This window comes from Bubalus kerabau, chromosome 17 (assembly GCF_029407905.1).
Source record: "Bubalus kerabau isolate K-KA32 ecotype Philippines breed swamp buffalo chromosome 17, PCC_UOA_SB_1v2, whole genome shotgun sequence".
Classification (NCBI taxonomy): Eukaryota; Metazoa; Chordata; class Mammalia; order Artiodactyla; family Bovidae; genus Bubalus; species Bubalus kerabau.
Window position 1 is genome coordinate 16,272,176 of NC_073640.1, and position 18,236 is coordinate 16,290,411.

General features: G+C 55.7%; 1 protein-coding gene across 2 annotated transcripts in view; it reads left to right on the forward strand.

Annotated features, from left to right (window-relative positions):
- The first annotated feature begins 358 nt into the window (after positions 1-358).
- Positions 359-18,236, forward strand: part of JPH3 (junctophilin 3) — a 74,759-nt gene continuing 56,881 nt past the window's right edge. The window contains exons 1-2 of one of the 2 annotated variants that reach the window (XM_055551834.1): positions 359-740; positions 1,304-1,323. In XM_055551834.1, the coding sequence (XP_055407809.1) occupies positions 359-740; positions 1,304-1,323 (402 nt within the window). Of the gene's footprint in view, positions 741-1,303; positions 1,324-18,236 lie in introns of those variants that run through there. The other variant, XM_055551833.1, reaches the window with a different exon arrangement.

The following is an 18,236-nucleotide window of genomic DNA, read 5'->3' on the forward strand; positions in this document are numbered from 1 at the left end:
GGAGCCGTTCGCACCAGCCGCTCTTGCTCCTGCCCCCTCCCTCCCCCTCCCCTCCCCTCCCCCGCCCTCCTCCCCTCCGGTCCTGTCTCCAGCGGGAGCGCGAGACGCTGGTCAGGCTCCGCGGCGCAGCTCGAAAATGAATAATCGCCCCCAATTGACTTGAATTCCTCCGAAGCCGACGCCGCGGCCGTCCGCCGCCCGGGATCTGTTCGCTGTGTTTTTTGCTTTCTCCATTCTTCCTTAAAAAAAAAAAAAAAAGCAAAACAAAACCAGCCAGCCAGCCAACCAAGACTCCGGTTTGTTGATCGCCTTTTTTTTTTTTTCACCGTTTGCGGGATTTGCAAACCGAGTTACATGCATGTCCAGTGGGGGCAGGTTTAATTTTGACGATGGAGGGTCCTACTGTGGAGGCTGGGAGGACGGCAAGGCGCACGGCCATGGCGTCTGCACCGGCCCCAAGGGCCAAGGCGAATACACCGGCTCGTGGAGCCACGGCTTCGAGGTACTGGGCGTCTACACCTGGCCCAGCGGCAACACGTACCAGGGCACTTGGGCGCAGGGCAAGCGCCACGGCATCGGCCTGGAGAGCAAGGGGAAGTGGGTGTACAAGGGCGAGTGGACGCACGGATTTAAGGGGCGCTACGGGGTGCGGGAGTGCACGGGCAACGGGGCCAAGTACGAAGGGACCTGGAGCAACGGGCTGCAGGACGGCTACGGCACGGAGACCTACTCCGATGGAGGTAGGTGCGCCCGGCGCGCGGGGGCTGGCGGAGGAGGGACCTTTTTCTCTCGCTTCTTCTGTTTTATCTCTGGGGAAGTCGAGCTTCTCCCTCCAGAGGGCCGTGGGCACCTGGGGCATTTCCTGGGGCTCCCTGGAGGCCACAGCGGCCTTGGCTACAGGTTGCCTCACTGCCTGGTGGGGGACAGCGCCCCTGTGCCAGCGGAAGGGTGTTGGGGGCTTTCTGGGAGCAGTGCCAGGCCCGGGAGCCTCGGAGCTGAGCCGGGTGTTAGTGCATCGTCCAAGAGCAGGCCGGAAAGGCCAGGCTGGGCCCGCGGCCTCCTCTGGGACCCAGCAAGGGCGCAGGGGGGCTGGGAGAGCCCCCCCCCCCACCTCTTGCTGGCCCAGCTCCCTGGGTGTCGGCCTCTGGGAGTCAGGCCCCTGCTCTGCTGCTTGTTTTTCCTGCGGTGCCTCCGGGCCTCTCTTAGTCCTGATCAGCCCAAGCCAATGGAGAGAGAGCGGCTGGGAGAGCTAGAGGCGGGGGACGCGCACCCAAACCGTCACAACAAGGCAATAAACTTCTAGGTGGTTGGACGCGGGGCTAGCGCTGTTGGAGCAGGCTGCTGGCGGGAGGGAGGCAGGGAGGCCCATCTGTTTAGCGTGAGCCCAGGAGTCTCGCCTTCAGCGGCTGAATCATTTTCACCGGTAGTTTAGGGATGCTCCGTGCCTTCATTCCAAGATGCCGCCACATTCCCGGCTGAGCCGGCGCCGGAAGCCAGCGTGCTGCCCGCCCTCCGCGGCTCTAAGATGGTTTCTGTTCAGGGAGCCCTGGCTGTCCCAGACACTCCAGTGTCCACTCTTCGGGGCATCTGAGAGGTGTGGGGCACTTCTGTTTCTGGAAGCCAGACCCCAAGCAAGCCTGCTCCCCAGAGGCCCCCTCCCCCATCTGGGAGCTTATCCTGATGAGTGGCTCCCTCTTGGCGGCTGGCTAATTTTTCAGGCTCAGATGCCTGGGAAAGGAGTGGGGACTGGAGGGGACTTGTGTGCTTCTGCTGGGCACAAGAGTCACAAACATATGTACGGTCCCCTGCTCGCTCTCTGAAGCTCCTGAAGCTTGTGCTAAACACCTGCTCCCCGGCCACATCCAGGAGTGTCAGAGGGCTGGAGAGTAATTATTATTTTGGCTTATGCAACTGAGAGGCAGGGTTCGTTATTCCTGCGAGGGGAGGAGGCGTGGGGGGCAGTTAATTATATAACGCTCCTGCCTGTCAGAGCCATGGCGCTCCGTCCCAGGCGGCCTCTTCTGCGCTGTTGTTGTTTTCCTGGAGTGGGTTGGAGAGTTTCCTTGACCCTGGGGTGCCCGGGCCAGGCCGAACAGACAGCCCTCCTTGGGTTCTAGGCCGTGGGCGTGTGTGTGTGTGTGTGTGTGTGTGTGTGTGTGCAGGCACGGCAAGGCCCAGGCAGCAGATGTGGGTGGCTGAGGTGGGCGGCCAAACAGCCTGGCGCTCCCAGCTGGGCACTTTGAGAGCCCAGGGCAGCCGTCACCCGCGGCTCTGGTCTGGCTGCTCTGCAGATCCGTCCCTCTGGAGGTTCTGCCAGCTGTGTCTGTGCTTGGAGACTGGAGCCTGGGAGGAGAGGGGCTGGGCCGGTCCCCCGTGGGACTCGGCAGGGTGTCTGCGAGGGAGGTCCAGCACCCTGGTCGGCCCCCCTTCCCCAGAGATCTTCAGTGGCCCATGGAATTCTAGCCTCTGTTCATCAGACACCTCCCGAGTGCCTACTATGAGCAGGTGCTCGGGACCCTGCTGGATGGAAATCTGTGCCCTCACGGAGCTTCCATTTTAGAGGGAAGGGTGGTGGTTTCCCAGGAGGAGAGGATCCGATTCTGTGGGGGCCACAGGTGTAGGATGGGCTGTGTTGTTGTGAGAAGCCCTGCTGTCATTGGGTGGACATCCTTGGGTCTCCGTCGGCTACCAACCAGCTCCACTGTGTCCACCCCCTAAAACACTTTCCTCCACATCATCTTGCTTGAGTCTCACAGGTTGCAGGGGAGGGAGTCATGTCCACCACCTACCGAGCCAGGGAGGCCCTGGAGCCCATGGGACAGGACCGAGCCCCCAACCTTTGGTGGCAGAGGCGAGGGTTTGAATCCCCAGTCTGTCCAGGGTGGGACCCCCCTTTCCTCACTCACATCCCATCACCTGTGTGCCAGCCGAGGCAGGCACAAGGATGCAGGGTGCCAGGCCAACTTGCTGCCTTTTGGTTGGCGACAAGGCAGCACAGAAAGTCGAACTGACCTTTGTGGCCTGGAATAATCAGGCCAGACATCTGGGGCTACTGGAACCCGGTCCCCACCCCTCACTAGGAAGGGGGTGGCTGTTGAGAATGTTTGCCCTCAAGCAGTGTGCGGGGCGAGCAGAGTTGACATGATGTTTCGTAATCCACCAGAACTGAGTGGTGGTCTCCACGCCTGCTCGCAAGTCAACTGGTGGGCAGCGTGGGTCATACTTGGAGAGGGCCAGCAGAGCCTTAACGAGCTCATGGTCCTGCCTCCAACCCTGCTTTCCTCTGCACTCGGGATGGGGATGTGGGGCAGGCAGCCGCCCAGCTCCCAGTGCTGACTTGGGGAAACGGCGATTTTCATGAATAATGCACCAACGGCAAATGTATTCTACATTTAGCTAGAATTGGTATGGAATCCATTTCAACTGGGGACACTTCTGCCAACTCCTCCTCCTCCAGGTTCATCCTCCCCCAGGCACAAGGCCGGCATTGCTCACTCAACCAAGCTGAGTGGCTTCCACTGTCTGTCGGGTGACCCTGAAGAGACGGTGAGGCCTGAGGGCACAAGGGTGTCAGGGGCACACACTGTAGGGTCGACACCCATTGAGCTTGAATCCCGGTTGTGCCTTTGCTCTTCTCTGTGACCTTGGGGTGAGTTACTTAATGTCTCTGAGCTTCTGTTTCTGAAGCCATACAAAGGGCCGATAGCAACGACTGTTAAATCGGTGGGGCTTAATTGAGGTGGTATACATGGCAGTGCCAGGAATAGAGTAAGCATTCATTATTATTTAGCACCGTTTTATTATTAGAGTTCACATGCAATGAATGTCACTTACAATGATCGTTATTAGAACCAAAAGCCAGATATGACGATAATGATCATGAAAATGTTAATAAACGGCCATGCTCAACACTTACTGTGTGCCGGACATGTGGCGAGTGTCTGCATGACCACAGCACTCAGTCCCTGTTCGTTTCCAGGCTTGGTTTTCTCCTTCTTCCCATTTCCCACTTTGGGAAGCAGAGGCTCAGAGGAGCCAGGTGACTTGACTGCTGCGCACTGGGCGGCACCTGGAATCACACTCAGGGTGGCGGTTCCCAAGCTCTTGCTTCTGTGTGGAACACCTCTCTCTGAACTCCCTTGTGCAAAGCCCCATGCTGGTTCTTCCTCTCCCTCCACACCCTCCTTCTCCTCTGGGTGCAGCAGAGTAGTTGCAGGCAGGTGCACATGGCCAGACACCCAACCCGGGCCCTCTTCTCCGCTTGATAGACCCCTGCTTTGCTGCACAGGTAAATATTTCCTGTCGGGTGCCATGTGCACAGGATCCCTCGGACCAAAAGTTACCCCCCGCAAATAAAACCCTCCCACAGCCCGAAAGATGTGAGTCATTGCACACACCCGGCCGCTCCCCCTCACATACAGATTTCGTTCACTGGCCCAGATCCCTCGGCCCACACGAATCACACACGCCCACAGTCAAAATTCAGACCCCCTGCGCCTGCGTGCGCGCACACAGTACACCTGTCACTGGAGACGGTTTCCACCCTGTCCCCCAAAACACAGCCACGTGCGCCCTCCAGCTCTGTTCGCTTGCCAGGTACTCCAGGTCCCCCCACCTCCGCTCCTCCCAAGAAGCGGCACTCCCTGTAAAGAGAGGGTGCCAGCCACAGAGCAGGGCTTGGGTACATATATGGGTCTGCGGCTTTGTTTCCACTTTAAATACACATTTAGGCAGTCAGTACCACCCCCCCCTCCTTTAAGTGGGGGAAACCCTCTATCAAAATAAATGACTGTTGGTGCTTGGAATATGTGAAAAGTGAACTTTTTTTTTTTAATCCAAATGCTTAATTTAGGAGGAAGCAGGTCCATGGACAGGAATATTGAGCCAGTAGGAAATCATTTCAGAAACAAAAGGCAATTGGAGATGAAAGTGCGTCTTCAGAGAGTCTTTCAGCCCCTTTGGGGAGGGAGAAGTCTCCTTGAGGTGAAAGGAGAAGGGAAAGCAAATAACTAGTTCTTTGTTGCCACTAATAGCTGAGAGAGGAGTGTTACTGAAAAGTCCCCTCACCCAGCACAGCCCTAGAGCAATTTGACGGGCTTTATATTAGGAAGCCTAACTGAGCTGGTGAAGATCAGCACCCTCCGAAAATAGCCATCCACTGGGTAGCTAGTGAGTGGCCCTCGCTGACGCTAACAGTTCATGCAACGAACCCGAGGACAGGGGACTGTGGGTCCATCTTCTGAGGATGCCTGTGGAGAGAGGAAGCCCCCGGGAAAAGGTGGTGATGGTGGCAAGAGGGCAGGGCCAGGAGTGTCTGCCATTTTTCCTCTTCTTCATCTTCCGCCAGGTCTCCACAACTCTAAAGACAGCTAGCTATCAACCCTGAGCTGATAAGTCTGTATAAAACACTCCTCAGGTCCTTCAATGTCAGTACGATATTAGATTTGTGAGCCCTGGAAGGACGGGTGATGTTTGAATTTTCTGCAGTGATTCGTCTCCTCTTGAATCAACTGCTCCCCAGATTGTAGTTTCCTGGCTTGGGAAAGGGCACGTGGTTGATGAAAGTGGTGTTATGTGGGGTCCTGGCTTTGCCAAACAGGCTGTGTGGACTAGCGCTAGGGGCCGGCTCGCCCGTTGTTCCGGAGACGGGAGCGGCCCATTCAGCACCATGGAGAGCGCTCCCCTGTTCTGCCTGAGCTGCTGGGAGACTGCCTTGCTCCGATTCCTTCCGGGCACTTCGTTCACTAAGACCTTGTCTACTGGCCAGTTGAATGCCTTCTCGGTGTCTCCTTGTGAGCCAAGGGGGCATTTCCCAGCTAGGGTGGGCAGGGTTGGAATGGGGTTCTTTAGTAGAACTCAGACACGACTGAGCGACTTCACTTTCACTTTTCGCTTTCATGCATTGGAGAAGGAAATGGCAACCCACTCCAGTGTTCTTGCCTGGAGAATCCCAGGGACGGGGAAGCCTGGAGGGCTGCTGTCTATGGGGTCGCACAGAGTCGGACACGACTGAAGCGACTTAGCAGCAGCAGCAGCAGCAGTAGAACTCATGCAAATCAAACCTGAGGTTTACTTCTGCCTTGGGGTGTGTGTGTTCAGTTCCCATTGGGTGTACAAGGATTACAAGTGCACACCAGGGGCTTCCCTGGCCATCCAGTGGCTAAGACTCTGACCTTCCACTGCAGAGAGTGTGGGTTCAATCCCTGGTCGGGGAACTAAGACCCTACATGCCACGTGGCACGGCCAAATAAAGAGAAAACGTGCACACACGGCAGCAAAGGAAGGATTTTGTCTGTTGCAGACAATGAAAGATGGTCTTGCCTCCGTTCTGTTTAAGTCAGCATCAATGGATTAGTCATCTGAAGCAATTCTGCCCAATCTGCATGTGGCCATTTGAATTTAAATTTGAATTAATTGCAATTAAATGAAATTTAGAAACTCAGTGCCTCTGCCATGCTAGCTGCATTCCACACACTTAAATGCTGCTTGTGACTTGAGGCCACCACCTTGGACAGTTCGGAGACAGAACATTTCTGTCATCACAGAAAGTCGTCTCATACAGCACCAGTGTGGAGCGTATGAGTCGTGCAGGAAGGGCTGTGTGTCCCATCACTAAAGTAGTGCCCACATACAGTGGTCACTCAGTAAATATGTGTGGGATGAATCCATTGGGCAAATGAAGCAGTATTTGGTAATTTCATTCCCTGTCATCATTTCAAACATCCATCCTGTTGCAAGAACTTAGAACTGGATGTAGACAGTTAAAGGGAAATTTAAAAACCCTCTAAAGCATCACTGTTAAAATTCCCTGAATGGTTTTGTTTTGTTATCAGCTCTGCTGTTGCTCATAGACCTGCCAGCATTTTACATGAGTAAGATGGATGGTGTTGAATACAGTGAATAATAGAGAAGATGTTCTAATGCTGTGAGGCAGTCATGGCCAGGAGACATTGTTGGAATACTGTCTAATGAACAGCATTCATTGTAAAGTGCTAGGCAAGGGACTTTGCTGGTGGTCCAGGAAAGCCTGGACCCTGGTTGGAGAAATAAGATCCCATGTGCCATGGGGCAAAGAAGCCCATGTGCTGCAACTACTGAGCTCATGCACTCTGGAGCCCATGTGCCACAACCAAAGAAGCCTGCATGGCACAACAGAGAGCCTGTGTGCTGCAACTGAGACCCAATGCAGCCAAATAAATAAATATTTTTTAAGTGCTAGGAAACACAAACAGAAAAATAAGTACCCTTTCATCTGTCCACTTTCTAATGGTCCCTTTTCCTCAGCTTGATTCGTTCAATAATTAAGCATTTACCAAGTTCCTACTATGCTCACAGCATAAAGACTGAAACCTCATTTTCAGTGGGTCCACCTGGCAGTATCTGCTGCGCCTGACTCTGTGTCTTTGTCCCTTTGGGCTGCTGCATCAGAAAACCATAGACCGGGTGGGGGGGATGGGGAGGTTATAAACAACAGCATTCATTTCTCATGCTTCTGGAGGCCGAGAAGTCCCAGATCAGGGCGCTGGCAGTTTCAGTGTTTGGTGAGGACCTTCTGGGTTGCAGACCACCGGCTTCTCTGTGTCCTCACATGGGGGGAGGACAGAAGAGTTCTGTGGGGTCTCCTTCATAAGGGCACCAATCCCATCATGGTGGGCCCCATCCTCTTGACCCCATCACCTCCCAAAGCCCGTACGGTTCTGGGGGGACACAAGCATAGTCCATAGCACTGTGTATACAGTACGTAGTTTTAAGTAATGTAGGCTGTTGGGAAAAAAATAAGCAAATAAAATCTAAAACACAAGAAACAGCATGACATGACTTTTACAGAAAAATATGTAGTCTGGGTACAAAACTATAATATGTAAAATAATTAGGAGTTTCTCATGCCAGACTTCAGGCATCTCAAAAGGAGATGCCACAGGTGAGGGTTCTGTGAAGGGAAGGGAGAGCCATGTCCGTCCTTAAGTGAGCCCCAGAGGCATCCTCGGAGGGGCACCTGGCCGAGTCTGAATGGCGGGGGGTAGTGTGGTCATTACACCAGGACTGAAGTTGCTGGCCTTGAAGGAGGCTTGTCCTCAGCATCGGTTTTCTCATCTCCATGACGAAAGTGTTTGTCACTTCAGTCTTGTCCGACTCTTTGTGATCCCATGGCCTGTAGCCTGCCAGGCTCCTCTGTCCTTGGGATTCTGTAGGCAAAAATACTGGAGTGGGCAGCCATTCCCTTCTCCAGGGGATCTTTCCGACCCAGAGATCAAACTCGGGTCTCCTGCATTGCAGGCAGATTCTCTGCCATTTGAGCTACCATAGCAATTTTTTCCATATGTGTCATCTCACAAATTCCCAGGAATGTCAAAGTTATTGATTCAGACACAGGGAGGGCTCCCTGGTGCTTTTGGAGACCTCCAGTTGGATCAAGGGTCAGTCCTGCTGTTGGTGCTGGCCTGTCAGTGTCTCTTACCCCAGGCCAGGGTGTCCTCCACCTGATTGTGTGTGAGTCACCCGGGAGGTGTGTTAAAATAGATTGCTGACCCCCTGTTAAAATAGGTTGCTGACCTCCTGGGTCTGAGAGGTACCCCCAGGAATTTACATTTCTTACAAGTTTCAGTTGATGCTAACGCTACTGGTCTGAGGACCCCACCTCTAGAACCACGGTGCTAGGCAGCCCTTCTCATCCCCAGCCACACAGTAGCTCCACCAAGGATGGTGTCCAGGGAGACTGTTAGAAATGCAGGCCTCCCATAGACCTGCAGGATCGGAATCCTCGTGCTTGCAAGATGCCCAGGAGGTTCACATGTGGGCAGCTCCATTCAAGTTCCTACCTTGGCTGCATGCAGAGTCATCTGGGCACTATGAAAATACGTGGTGCCTGGCCCCACCCAGAGATGCTGACGGGGTAATCTGGGTGTGGCCTGGGTATCTGAGTCCTTTTTCAAGCTGCCCAGATGATTCTTATGTGTGGTTTGGTCAATGGCCTTGCGTCCGGAGCAGCCTCAGCCACACGTTGGGATCACTAGGATGGTTTGAGGGAGGGACGTGTCTGGGCTCCATGCAGCACCTCTCCAGCCAGAATCTCGGACAGTGGCATCTGGCTTGGGTGTGTGACAAAGGAGGCAGGGCTGAGAGTCATTGCTCTGGACAGAGTGTTTTAAACTCCGGGTCACATGGCTCACGACAATGAAATAGACTAGCATTCCCCAGTACCACATCCATGAGGGTAAGTGATGTTTCACTTCTGCCCCGTCGCCAGCGGCCTCCTTCTCTGTGTCTCCCCTTTGTTTCTTGAAAGGATGCCTCTCATTAGATTTAGGGCTCAGCCAAAGTCCAGGATGATCTCATCTCAAGGACTTTATGTTCGCTGCATCTGCAGAGACCCTTTTTCTAAATAAGAGCACACAGGGGATGTCCCTGACGGTCCAGTGGCTAAGCCTCCATGCTTCCACTGCAGAGGGCATGGATTTGTGCCCTAGTTGGGGAACTGATATTCCACATGCCACCTGGCCCAGCCAAAAATAAATTAAGATGTTTAAATAAGGGCACATTCCCAGGTATCAGGGTTTAGGACTTGGACATCTCTTTTGGGGGACATTTTTCAACCCACTGCAACGTCATACCAGTTTTGGTTTTGAAAGAGCTCCAAGGCGAATACGTGCTAACTGGAATCCTGAAGCCAGGAGATTCCTTTGGAAGAAGGGTACTCACTGTCTTCACATCCACTTTGTTCCAGGGGCTGAGCTGTGCACTTACACAGGTGTTATTTCTTTTAGTCCTTTGCTGTTGTTCAGTTGCTAGCTCACGTCCGACTCTTTGCAGCCCCATGGACTGCAGCACGCCAGGCTTCCCTGTCCTTCACTGTCTCCCAGAGTTGCTCAAACTCATGTCGATTGAGTTGGTGATGCCATCCAATCATCTCATCCTCTGTCACCCCCTTGCCCTCCTTCTCTCAGTCTTTCCCAGCATCAGGGTCTTTTCCAGTGAGTTGGCTCTTCACATCAGGTGGCCAAATATTGGAGCTTCAGCTTCAGCATCATTCCTTCCAATGAATATTTGGGGTTGGTTTCCTTTAGGATTGACTTATTTGATCTCCTTGCGGTCCAAGGGACTCTCAACAGTCTTCTCTAGCACCACAGTTTGCAAGCATCAATTGTAGTCCTTAAATCAGTGGTTTCAGGTAAGGTGTGCATGCTCAGTTGCTTCAGTCACACCCGATTTTTTTCAACCCCATGAACTGTAGCCCGCCAGGCTCCTCTATCCATGGGATTCCCTCAGGCAGGGAATCCCAGATCTTCCTAACCCAAGGATCAAACCTGCGTCTCCTGTACTGAAGGTGGATTCTTTACCATTGAGCCACCAGGGAAGCCCTTGAGGTAAGGCATGGGGTCTCATTTAGGGGATGAGAAGGTGAAGTGTGCAGTTTCCGTGGCTTTAGAAGGTTGCGTGACTGTTGGGTGTTGGGCCCAGCTGGCCCAGAGCCGCCCACAGTCCCAAGCGATGGCATTCCCCAGTGGAGCCATCATGTCATCTCCTCTTCCTACAGCTGAGGAAGCTGGGGCCAGAGGAGCCCGCGTCTCACCGTGAAGCAGAGGCCAGAGAGGGTGACACCATCTTTTGAGCCTGGGCCTCCAGTGGGCCTTCGTCCACATTTGTAAACACGTGGGTTCTCCCAGGCCCCGAGAACTCTCGCCCTCTCCCAGGGGCAGGCAAGTCCTGTGACATTTTGTGGGCACCTCTGGGGGTTGCAGACTCCCTGAGGCTTCTCCGTAGACCCCAGATGAGAACCCCGCCATTCTCCATGGGTGTCCGTAGATTTCACAGCCAGTGGGAAGTGGACAGAGGACCTGCAGACTCCTACAGGTCTGAGTCCGAGGCATAGGGCAGGAATGGGCAGTGGGCTTCCCCTGCCACTCTGTCCCTCCTCCCTTCTCAGGATGCTCCACTCCAGAGGCCCACAGCCCGAGGCTTCTCCTGGAGGACTCCAGGGCCCACGCTTGCAGCCAGCCTCTGACACCCTGACCTTACTCCCACCCTGCTCCCCGCAGCTGCCTTCTGTCAGCTACCCTCACTCCCATGCCTGGTGAGTGTCTGGCCTTTTGAGCTGGGGGTGAGCCGGACTCCTTCTTCCTTTTTATAAAAATTTTGGCTGTGCTGGGTCTTCCCTGCCGCGTGTGGGCTCTTCATCGCAGTGCGGGCTCAGTAGTTGAGGCGCGCAGGCTTAGTTGCCCCTTAGCATGTAGGATCTTAGTTCCCCGACCAGGGATTGAACCCCGCATTGGAAGTGCGGATTCTGAACCACTGAGCCACCAGGGAAGTCCCTGCCCAGGCTTCTTCCCTGCGGTCCCCTTGTGAGATAAGCGTGACCCCTCCGTTTTACAGATGGGGGGTGGGCCAGAGGCTCAGGGAGGTAGGGGAGATGGGAAATGCTGAAACAGGGACTGAACTGCTTGTGGTCTGACCGGGGCCGCCTGGACAGGCTCCCAGAGGAGAGCGCAGGGGCCTGCAGTGGGGCTGCCTGATGCGGGTGGTCATGAGAACCGTGCTGAGAAGACCTGATCCCCACCCCAGCAGGTCTTGCATCCGGGCTGAGGACGGCTAATGGGGACAGGAGGCGTCTCTATGTGGGCTGGGCGGCACCTGCACTGTGGGAAGTCCTGGAGGGGTTTTCAGTGGGAGGGTTTCAGGGACTAAGGGGGCTTGGGGGGCCCTGCCAGGAGTGCCAGGTGAGACCCTACGTGGCCGGCCACTGTCACAAGCCACGCAGGCTTTCTCGGAGACTGGTTGTAGGAGGAAAGCCAGGGGGCATGAGCTGGGGCCCCACTGCCTACCTGGGGGTGTGCAGCCAATGCGTGTGCGTTTCAGGGCCCTGCCCCCAACCATTGGGTTGTTACTGGTGAGTTTGGAGACCTGGCTGCTCGTGGGTCACTCTGAGATAAAAAGCAGCAGTTGAAATGCACTTTGGTGAGGACAGTGAGGGTGGGCTGTGGCTTTGCAGGGGTGGCGCCCCCTCCCCCCCGCTGGCCCCTCGGTGCCCCCGGGCCCTCCCTGTGTACCCGTGCTTGTGCACTGGCTCCTGTGGCATCTTCTCTTCTTGCACTGGAAGCTCCAGAAGGGCAGAGGCCCATCTGTCGAGTTCCTGACTGTGACCCCCAGTCCAGCCACAGCGCCTGCAGCAGGGGGACCTCAGGGGACCATGGTTGGATGGTGAATGAATGACCCCTTAGCAGGGAGCTGGCAATGTGAGAGGGCAGCCCTGTGGAGAGCGAGAGAAGGTGCTGGTGGGGAGGACAGCATGTGCAAAGGCCGGAGGCAGGGCTTGGTCTGCAGCAGAGGGGGCAGAGGGGAACAGTGTCCGGGCTCAGCTTCCGGGCTGCGGGAAGGATGCTGGATTTTGTCCAGAGGCCAGGGAAGGGCTCTGAACGATTTAAGCAGGGCAGCATGCGATCTGGTGTTTGTGCTTTCATAATTAAATGTTTGTTTCCAGATAATTGTAGATTCACACGCACTTGTGAGAATGATACAGAGACATCCCCTGAACCCTCCACCACATGCCCCCAGCGGTAACATTTTGCAAAACTCTAGTACAGCGTTACAGTCCGAATGCCAGCCTGGGTACTGTCTCAGACAGAGTATCTCGTCACCACCCGGACCCTCTGTCCTCCTTTAGGGCCACATCCGTCCCTCCTCCCCGCCTCCCCCCGCACGGGTCTCCTCGGCCTCTGGGACCATAGACCTGCTCTCCATTTCTGTCATTTCTCATTTCAAGAATATTCTACAGATGGAGCCTTTGGGAGCTGCCTTTGTGCTCGCTGTGGTTCCCTGGAGACCATCCAGGCCATTGTTCGCACCAACAGCTGGTTCCTTTCGCTGCCCACCGTGCTCCTCCGTGAATGGAGAGGCGCCCTGTCCCTGTTGAGGGGCGTCTGGGGTGTTCCCACGGGGGGCTGCTATGAATAACACCGCTGCACTCGTCCACACAGAGGCTTTGTGCAAACCTAAGCCTCCATTTCTCTGGGATAAATGCCCAGGTGTGCGCTTGCTGGGCCGTGCAGCAGCTGTCTGGCTGTGTTTGGATGATCACTCTGGCTGCTGGGTGGGGAAGGAAAAGGGGGTCTAGAGAGGAAGCTGGGGGCTCCCAGGAGGGGTGCAGATGTCCAGGAGGGAGGGGATGATGGCCTGGGTCTAGGCGGGTACAGTGCATAGGGGAGAACCAGAGGCCTGAGAATTTGGAAGTGGGCAGAGCAGGGTGGTGGAGTGCAGACAGTGCCCAGGAACTGGGGGCTGAGGGGACCCCGGGGAGGAGTGGATGTGGGGTCGGAGGAGGACAGGGTGTGGTGAGGGTTGTGAGTCTGGGTCCCAGGGGACATGGTCCTGTGGGAGGTGATGCTGAAAGTCAGGGGAGGCATCTTCCCAGAGGGGCCCTAGGACTCAGAATTGGAGGAGGAGGAGGAGGAGGAGGAGGAGGAGGGTGGGGGGTGAAGACAGACCGAGGGGGCAGCAGGACAGAGGCGGGCCAGGGACTCGGTCCTCGCTTGTCCCGTCCACATGGCCAGCACTTTCCTCCATTAGGTCATCTGATCACTCCCACATAGTGTGCCCATTTACAGACCAGGAAAGCAGGGACAGGATAGAGTGACCTGCCCAAGTCATGAGGGAGAGCTGGATTCCAGAAGCCATGGAATCACAGAGCACAGGGCTGAGTTCAGACCACAGGCCACCGGTTACAAGCCTGCGCGGGCCTTCCTGAAGGTCCATGAGCTCAGGCGACGATTACCAAGCTCGCACCTGGTACCCACGGATGGTCCATGAATAAGCTGCCATTACTGCTGTTGTGGACCCTTCACAAACCCCAAGGGTGGATGGTAGCCCCCAGTCTGTGCTTCACACCCTCCCCTCTTATCCTATTATATCCCATAGGTGGTCCCAGGTCACGCCTGCGCCCTGAGAGAAGACAAGTCGTATTGTGTTTATTGAGATATAATTTACATAAAATCCACTTTTTTAAAGTGCATAATTCGGTGCTCTTTAGAGCGTTCACAAGGTTGTGAAGCTGTCACCACTCTGTCACTACCACCTAATTCTAGAACATTTTTATCACCCACAAAAGAAACCCTGTTCTGCATTAAGCAGTGACTCCCCACTGCCCCCCGCCCCCCAGCCCTTGACAAGCCCTGTTCTGCTGTCTGTGGACCTGCCTGTTCCGGACATCTCATGTGGATAGAATCCTACACTCTGCATGTGGTCTTCTGGGTTTGGCTTTTTTCACTCAGCACCCAGGTCCATCCACATGCCATGTATCAGAATTTCATTCCTTTTTTTTGGTTTAAAATTTTTTTTTTAATTTTATTTTTGGCTGTGCTGGGTCTTCATTGCTACGTGGGCTTTCCTCTAGTTGTGGTGAGCAGCGGCTACTCTCTAGTTGGGCTCCACGGGTTTCTCATTGGGATGGCTTCTCTCGTTGCAGAGCACGGGCTCTAGGCATGCGGGCTTCATTAGTCGCAGCCCATGGGCTCTAAAGCACGGGCTCAGCTGCACAGCGTGTGGGGTCAGGGATTAAACTCGCATCTCCTCCATTGGCAAGTGGATTCTTTACCACTGAGCCACCAGGGAAGCCGCTTCTTTCCTTTTTAAGACTGAATAGCAGTCTATATGGATAGATCTCGGTTTGTTTATCCATCCATCCGTCGATGGACGTTTGTATTGGTTCCACCCTTGGACTGCTGTGAATATTGCCACTGTGAACATTTGTGGACACAGTGTCATGTGGAAATGTTTTCCATTCTCTTGGGTAAATACCCACGAGTGGAACTGCGAGGTCTGATGGTAGCCGTGTTTCACCTTTTGAGGAGCTGGGGGACTCTTCCAAAGCAGCTGTGCGGTTTTGCAGTCCCATCCACAGGGGTCTGAGGGTTCCAATCCCTCCACATCCTCTCGAACACCTGTTACATCTGTCTTTTTGATTATGGCCATCCTGGTGGGTGTGAAGTGCTGTCTCACTGTGGTTTTGATTTGTGTTTCCCTAATAACCAGTGATGGTGAACATCTTTTCACGTGCTTCTTGGCCATTTGTGAGACTTCAGACAAATGAGGTCCAGATCCTTGCCCACTGTAAGATGGGGTTATTTATCTTTTTATTGTTCAGTTCTAAAGCTTTTTTTAATGTATTGTAGATACCACAGTGACTTAAACTGAAGCACCTGACTCTTAGCCACCCCCAGGGTGCCCACTGGCATGCTGCCGGCCCCTTGGGTGACAGATTCCTTGAAATACATTGTGGGTGCCTTTCTCTTGGCCCGAATACCTAGCACAGTGCCAGGCACACAGCAGGGGCTCAGTAAACATTGGGACCTCAGCGCACCAGCTAAGGGGCCAGGCAGTCCTGTCTACATCAGTGAGGTGGCTGTGATGGGTTGCATTTAGGCTCCGTGTTACCAGCCAACAGAGAATGGCAGTGGTGTCTGTGGGGAAGCGGGGACCCACTATTTGCTGAGCACTGACTATCCTGGGCAGTGAGCTAGGCCTGGGGGAGAGAGGGGTCCAAGAGCCCCAGGGCAGGGTGTGCGTTTGCACAGGCTGGGGACCTGTGTCAGCGAGTCCTGGACAGGACCGGCAGATGTCTGGGCATCTGGGAACACCTTCTAGGGCAGCGCTTTTCCAGAGACCTGAGAGTTTCAGGAGAGAGGCAGGTGTCGGAGGTGCACAAGGAGAAGATGTTTAATCACCCCCAGAGGCAGAGAGAACAAGGCAGCCCCGGGAAGTACGGGTGAGGGCTGGGGGACCAGTGTGGCTATGTCTGGCTGGGCACAACGGGCCGGCCTGGGGGCCAGACCCCCCGCCCGGTGCGTGGGGACCATGGCCTGATCCTTCTGTCTGCACAGAATCAACTCGATGGTCAGGAGAAACAAGCCAGGAGGTAACCCGCTGGGGCCCAAGGTCCTAGTCCACAGCCAGGCCGGATTCTCCCAGCATCCTGCACTGCCCAGACAGACTGGGGACCCGCGCATCCTGCGTGGGGGCCTGAGAGGCTGTGTCCATGGGCCCGGGCCCAAACGTGGAGGAAATGAATTGAGTCCCCGAGAGAATGCGGCAGAAATACAGCAGAAGTCAGGGTTTTCTCGGGGCTGGAGGCTGCCGTGTTAGTGACTGTATTAGTGGAGAGACAGGAGAGAGGAAGGGAGGAGAGCAGGGGAGAGAGACAGAAGGAAGCAGAGACAGAAAGGGCAGAGAGAGATGGAGGGCAGAGAGGCAGGGCTCGGGGGGGAAGAGCCAGGGAGTTGGGGGCGGGCTGTGGGGGCGGCGAGGGAGAATGAGCCCTTCCACCCCTCCAAGGGCACACATGTTATTTCTCAGTACCCCCTTGTTCAGAAGCCCAGCGCCCAGCCCCTCCCACGCACCTTCCCGTAAAGCCCCAGCAGCTGTCCCCTGAGGCCGGCTGTCTTGAAGCCCAGAGCAGCCTGAGCAGGGCCGGGGGTGATTGGGGGTGGGTGGTCTGTCCCACTGCCGGCGGCCAGGCTGCTCCCTTGTCCCAGGCAGGCACCTCTGCCTCAGTGTTCAGCCCTGCGCCCCCTTCTCTGGACAGTGAGGGGCCCTCGGTAGAACTGGGTCCCCATCCCCCAAGCAGCCCACGGCCTGGTCCCACTTGAGTTGCTGTCAGTTTGGTCCAAAGTCCTGGGGTGAAAACTCAGGGCCGCCTCACCCCCCTGTGGAGCAGAACCCCCCGACCTGGGGACACCCCCTCCTTCTGCCCGGAGCCGCTCCCTGGGCCATCCTGTAGGAGAACCCCAGGCCTGGACCCCTGCCCAGCAAGCTGCCTGAGGGTCATCGGGGGTGATTCTGAGCCTGGGCCAGTCAGGCTGCAGGGGGCAGCGCTGGGGGCTCCTGAGTCCTCCCAGCGCCCTTGCCTCTCGGGAAGGTCCCCAGACCCCTTGGGCGTTGAGTTGGAGGGGCGGTGGAGGTGGGGGGTCTACTGGCCCGTGGACACAGTGTGGGCCTCTCCTGCCCCTCCCTCTGCCCTTGGGGTCCACGGGGCAGGTTCAGGGTGGTGGTGCCATGTGTCCCGGGCCCAGGCCCAGCGTCCGGCAAGGTGGGCGTGTGAGCCTAGTCTTCAGCTCTCCGGCCGGCGGGCCTGGGTGTAACACTCTTCTAGGGTGTTTGCAGCCACCCACACTGGACGTGCCGTTTCCGGGGGTGACAGAGTCCCGGGTTTGGCGACCACCACCACAGTTTGCTGCTGTTGAAATAAGGATACAGTTTCTTCCCCCACAATCCCCAATTCCTCCCTCCCTTTGGGAGCCCACCGATCCTGGGGTGGGGGTTCCTGCCCCAGCAACCCCCACCTCGGGAGCAGATGTATGGCCTGAAATCAGAGAGCCCACCTCCGTGTCCTGTGGGAAGTCCTGACCGGAGCCTTCTCCACCCCGCTTGCTGCCAGGGCCTCTGGGTTTGGGGGTGTTCTGTGGGAGTTCAGGGCACAGCTTGGAAATACTCCTCAGCTGTGGGCCCCCCTGGGCTGCAGAGCAGGCTTTCTGGGAGTCTTCATCTGTGGGGGCCCCCATGGAACCCAGTAATCAGAGGGTTTTTTCCTGGCCTTGACAGGAAGTAGTCATGTCCCCACTGGGGTGGTCAGGGTAGCTGTGATGCCTGTCGGTGGTGATGGGGGGATGTGCAGACACCCCCAGGGCCCTCCCCAAGGCAGAGGAAGGGCAGGGCCAGCTCCCCCCCGGGGCCCACCCTGCTCAGACTGCAGAGGCTCTGTGGACCGAGGCTCTGTTTTTTATAGTTTGAGCTACAGTTCATACAACATACAGTTCCCCCACTTAAGGCGTGTGATCGCGTGACCTCTAGTATATTCGGAGTTGTGTAGCCATCGCCAGGCAATTTTAGAGCATTTTCATCACCTCAAAAAGAAGCCCTGTGCGCAGCAGACATCACCCCCGCTCATCCCCTAGCCCCCAGCAACCAGGAGTCTGCTCTCTGTCTCTGCAGATCTGTCCACCGTGGACACTTCATGGAGCTGGAACCCTGTGGTGTCTGGCTTCTTTCTCTCCCTGTACCCTTTGCGAGGTCCATCCATGTCAGAGCTTGACTACAGGCCACGTGGGTATTAAGACTGGGTAATATTCCAGCGTATGGAAGGACCACATTCAGTTTATCCAGTCGTCCAGTGAGGGAGCTCTGGGTTGTCTCACACAGTACTGCTGTGCGAACGTTCTTGTACAGGTTTGTGTGTCGACGTGTGTTTTATT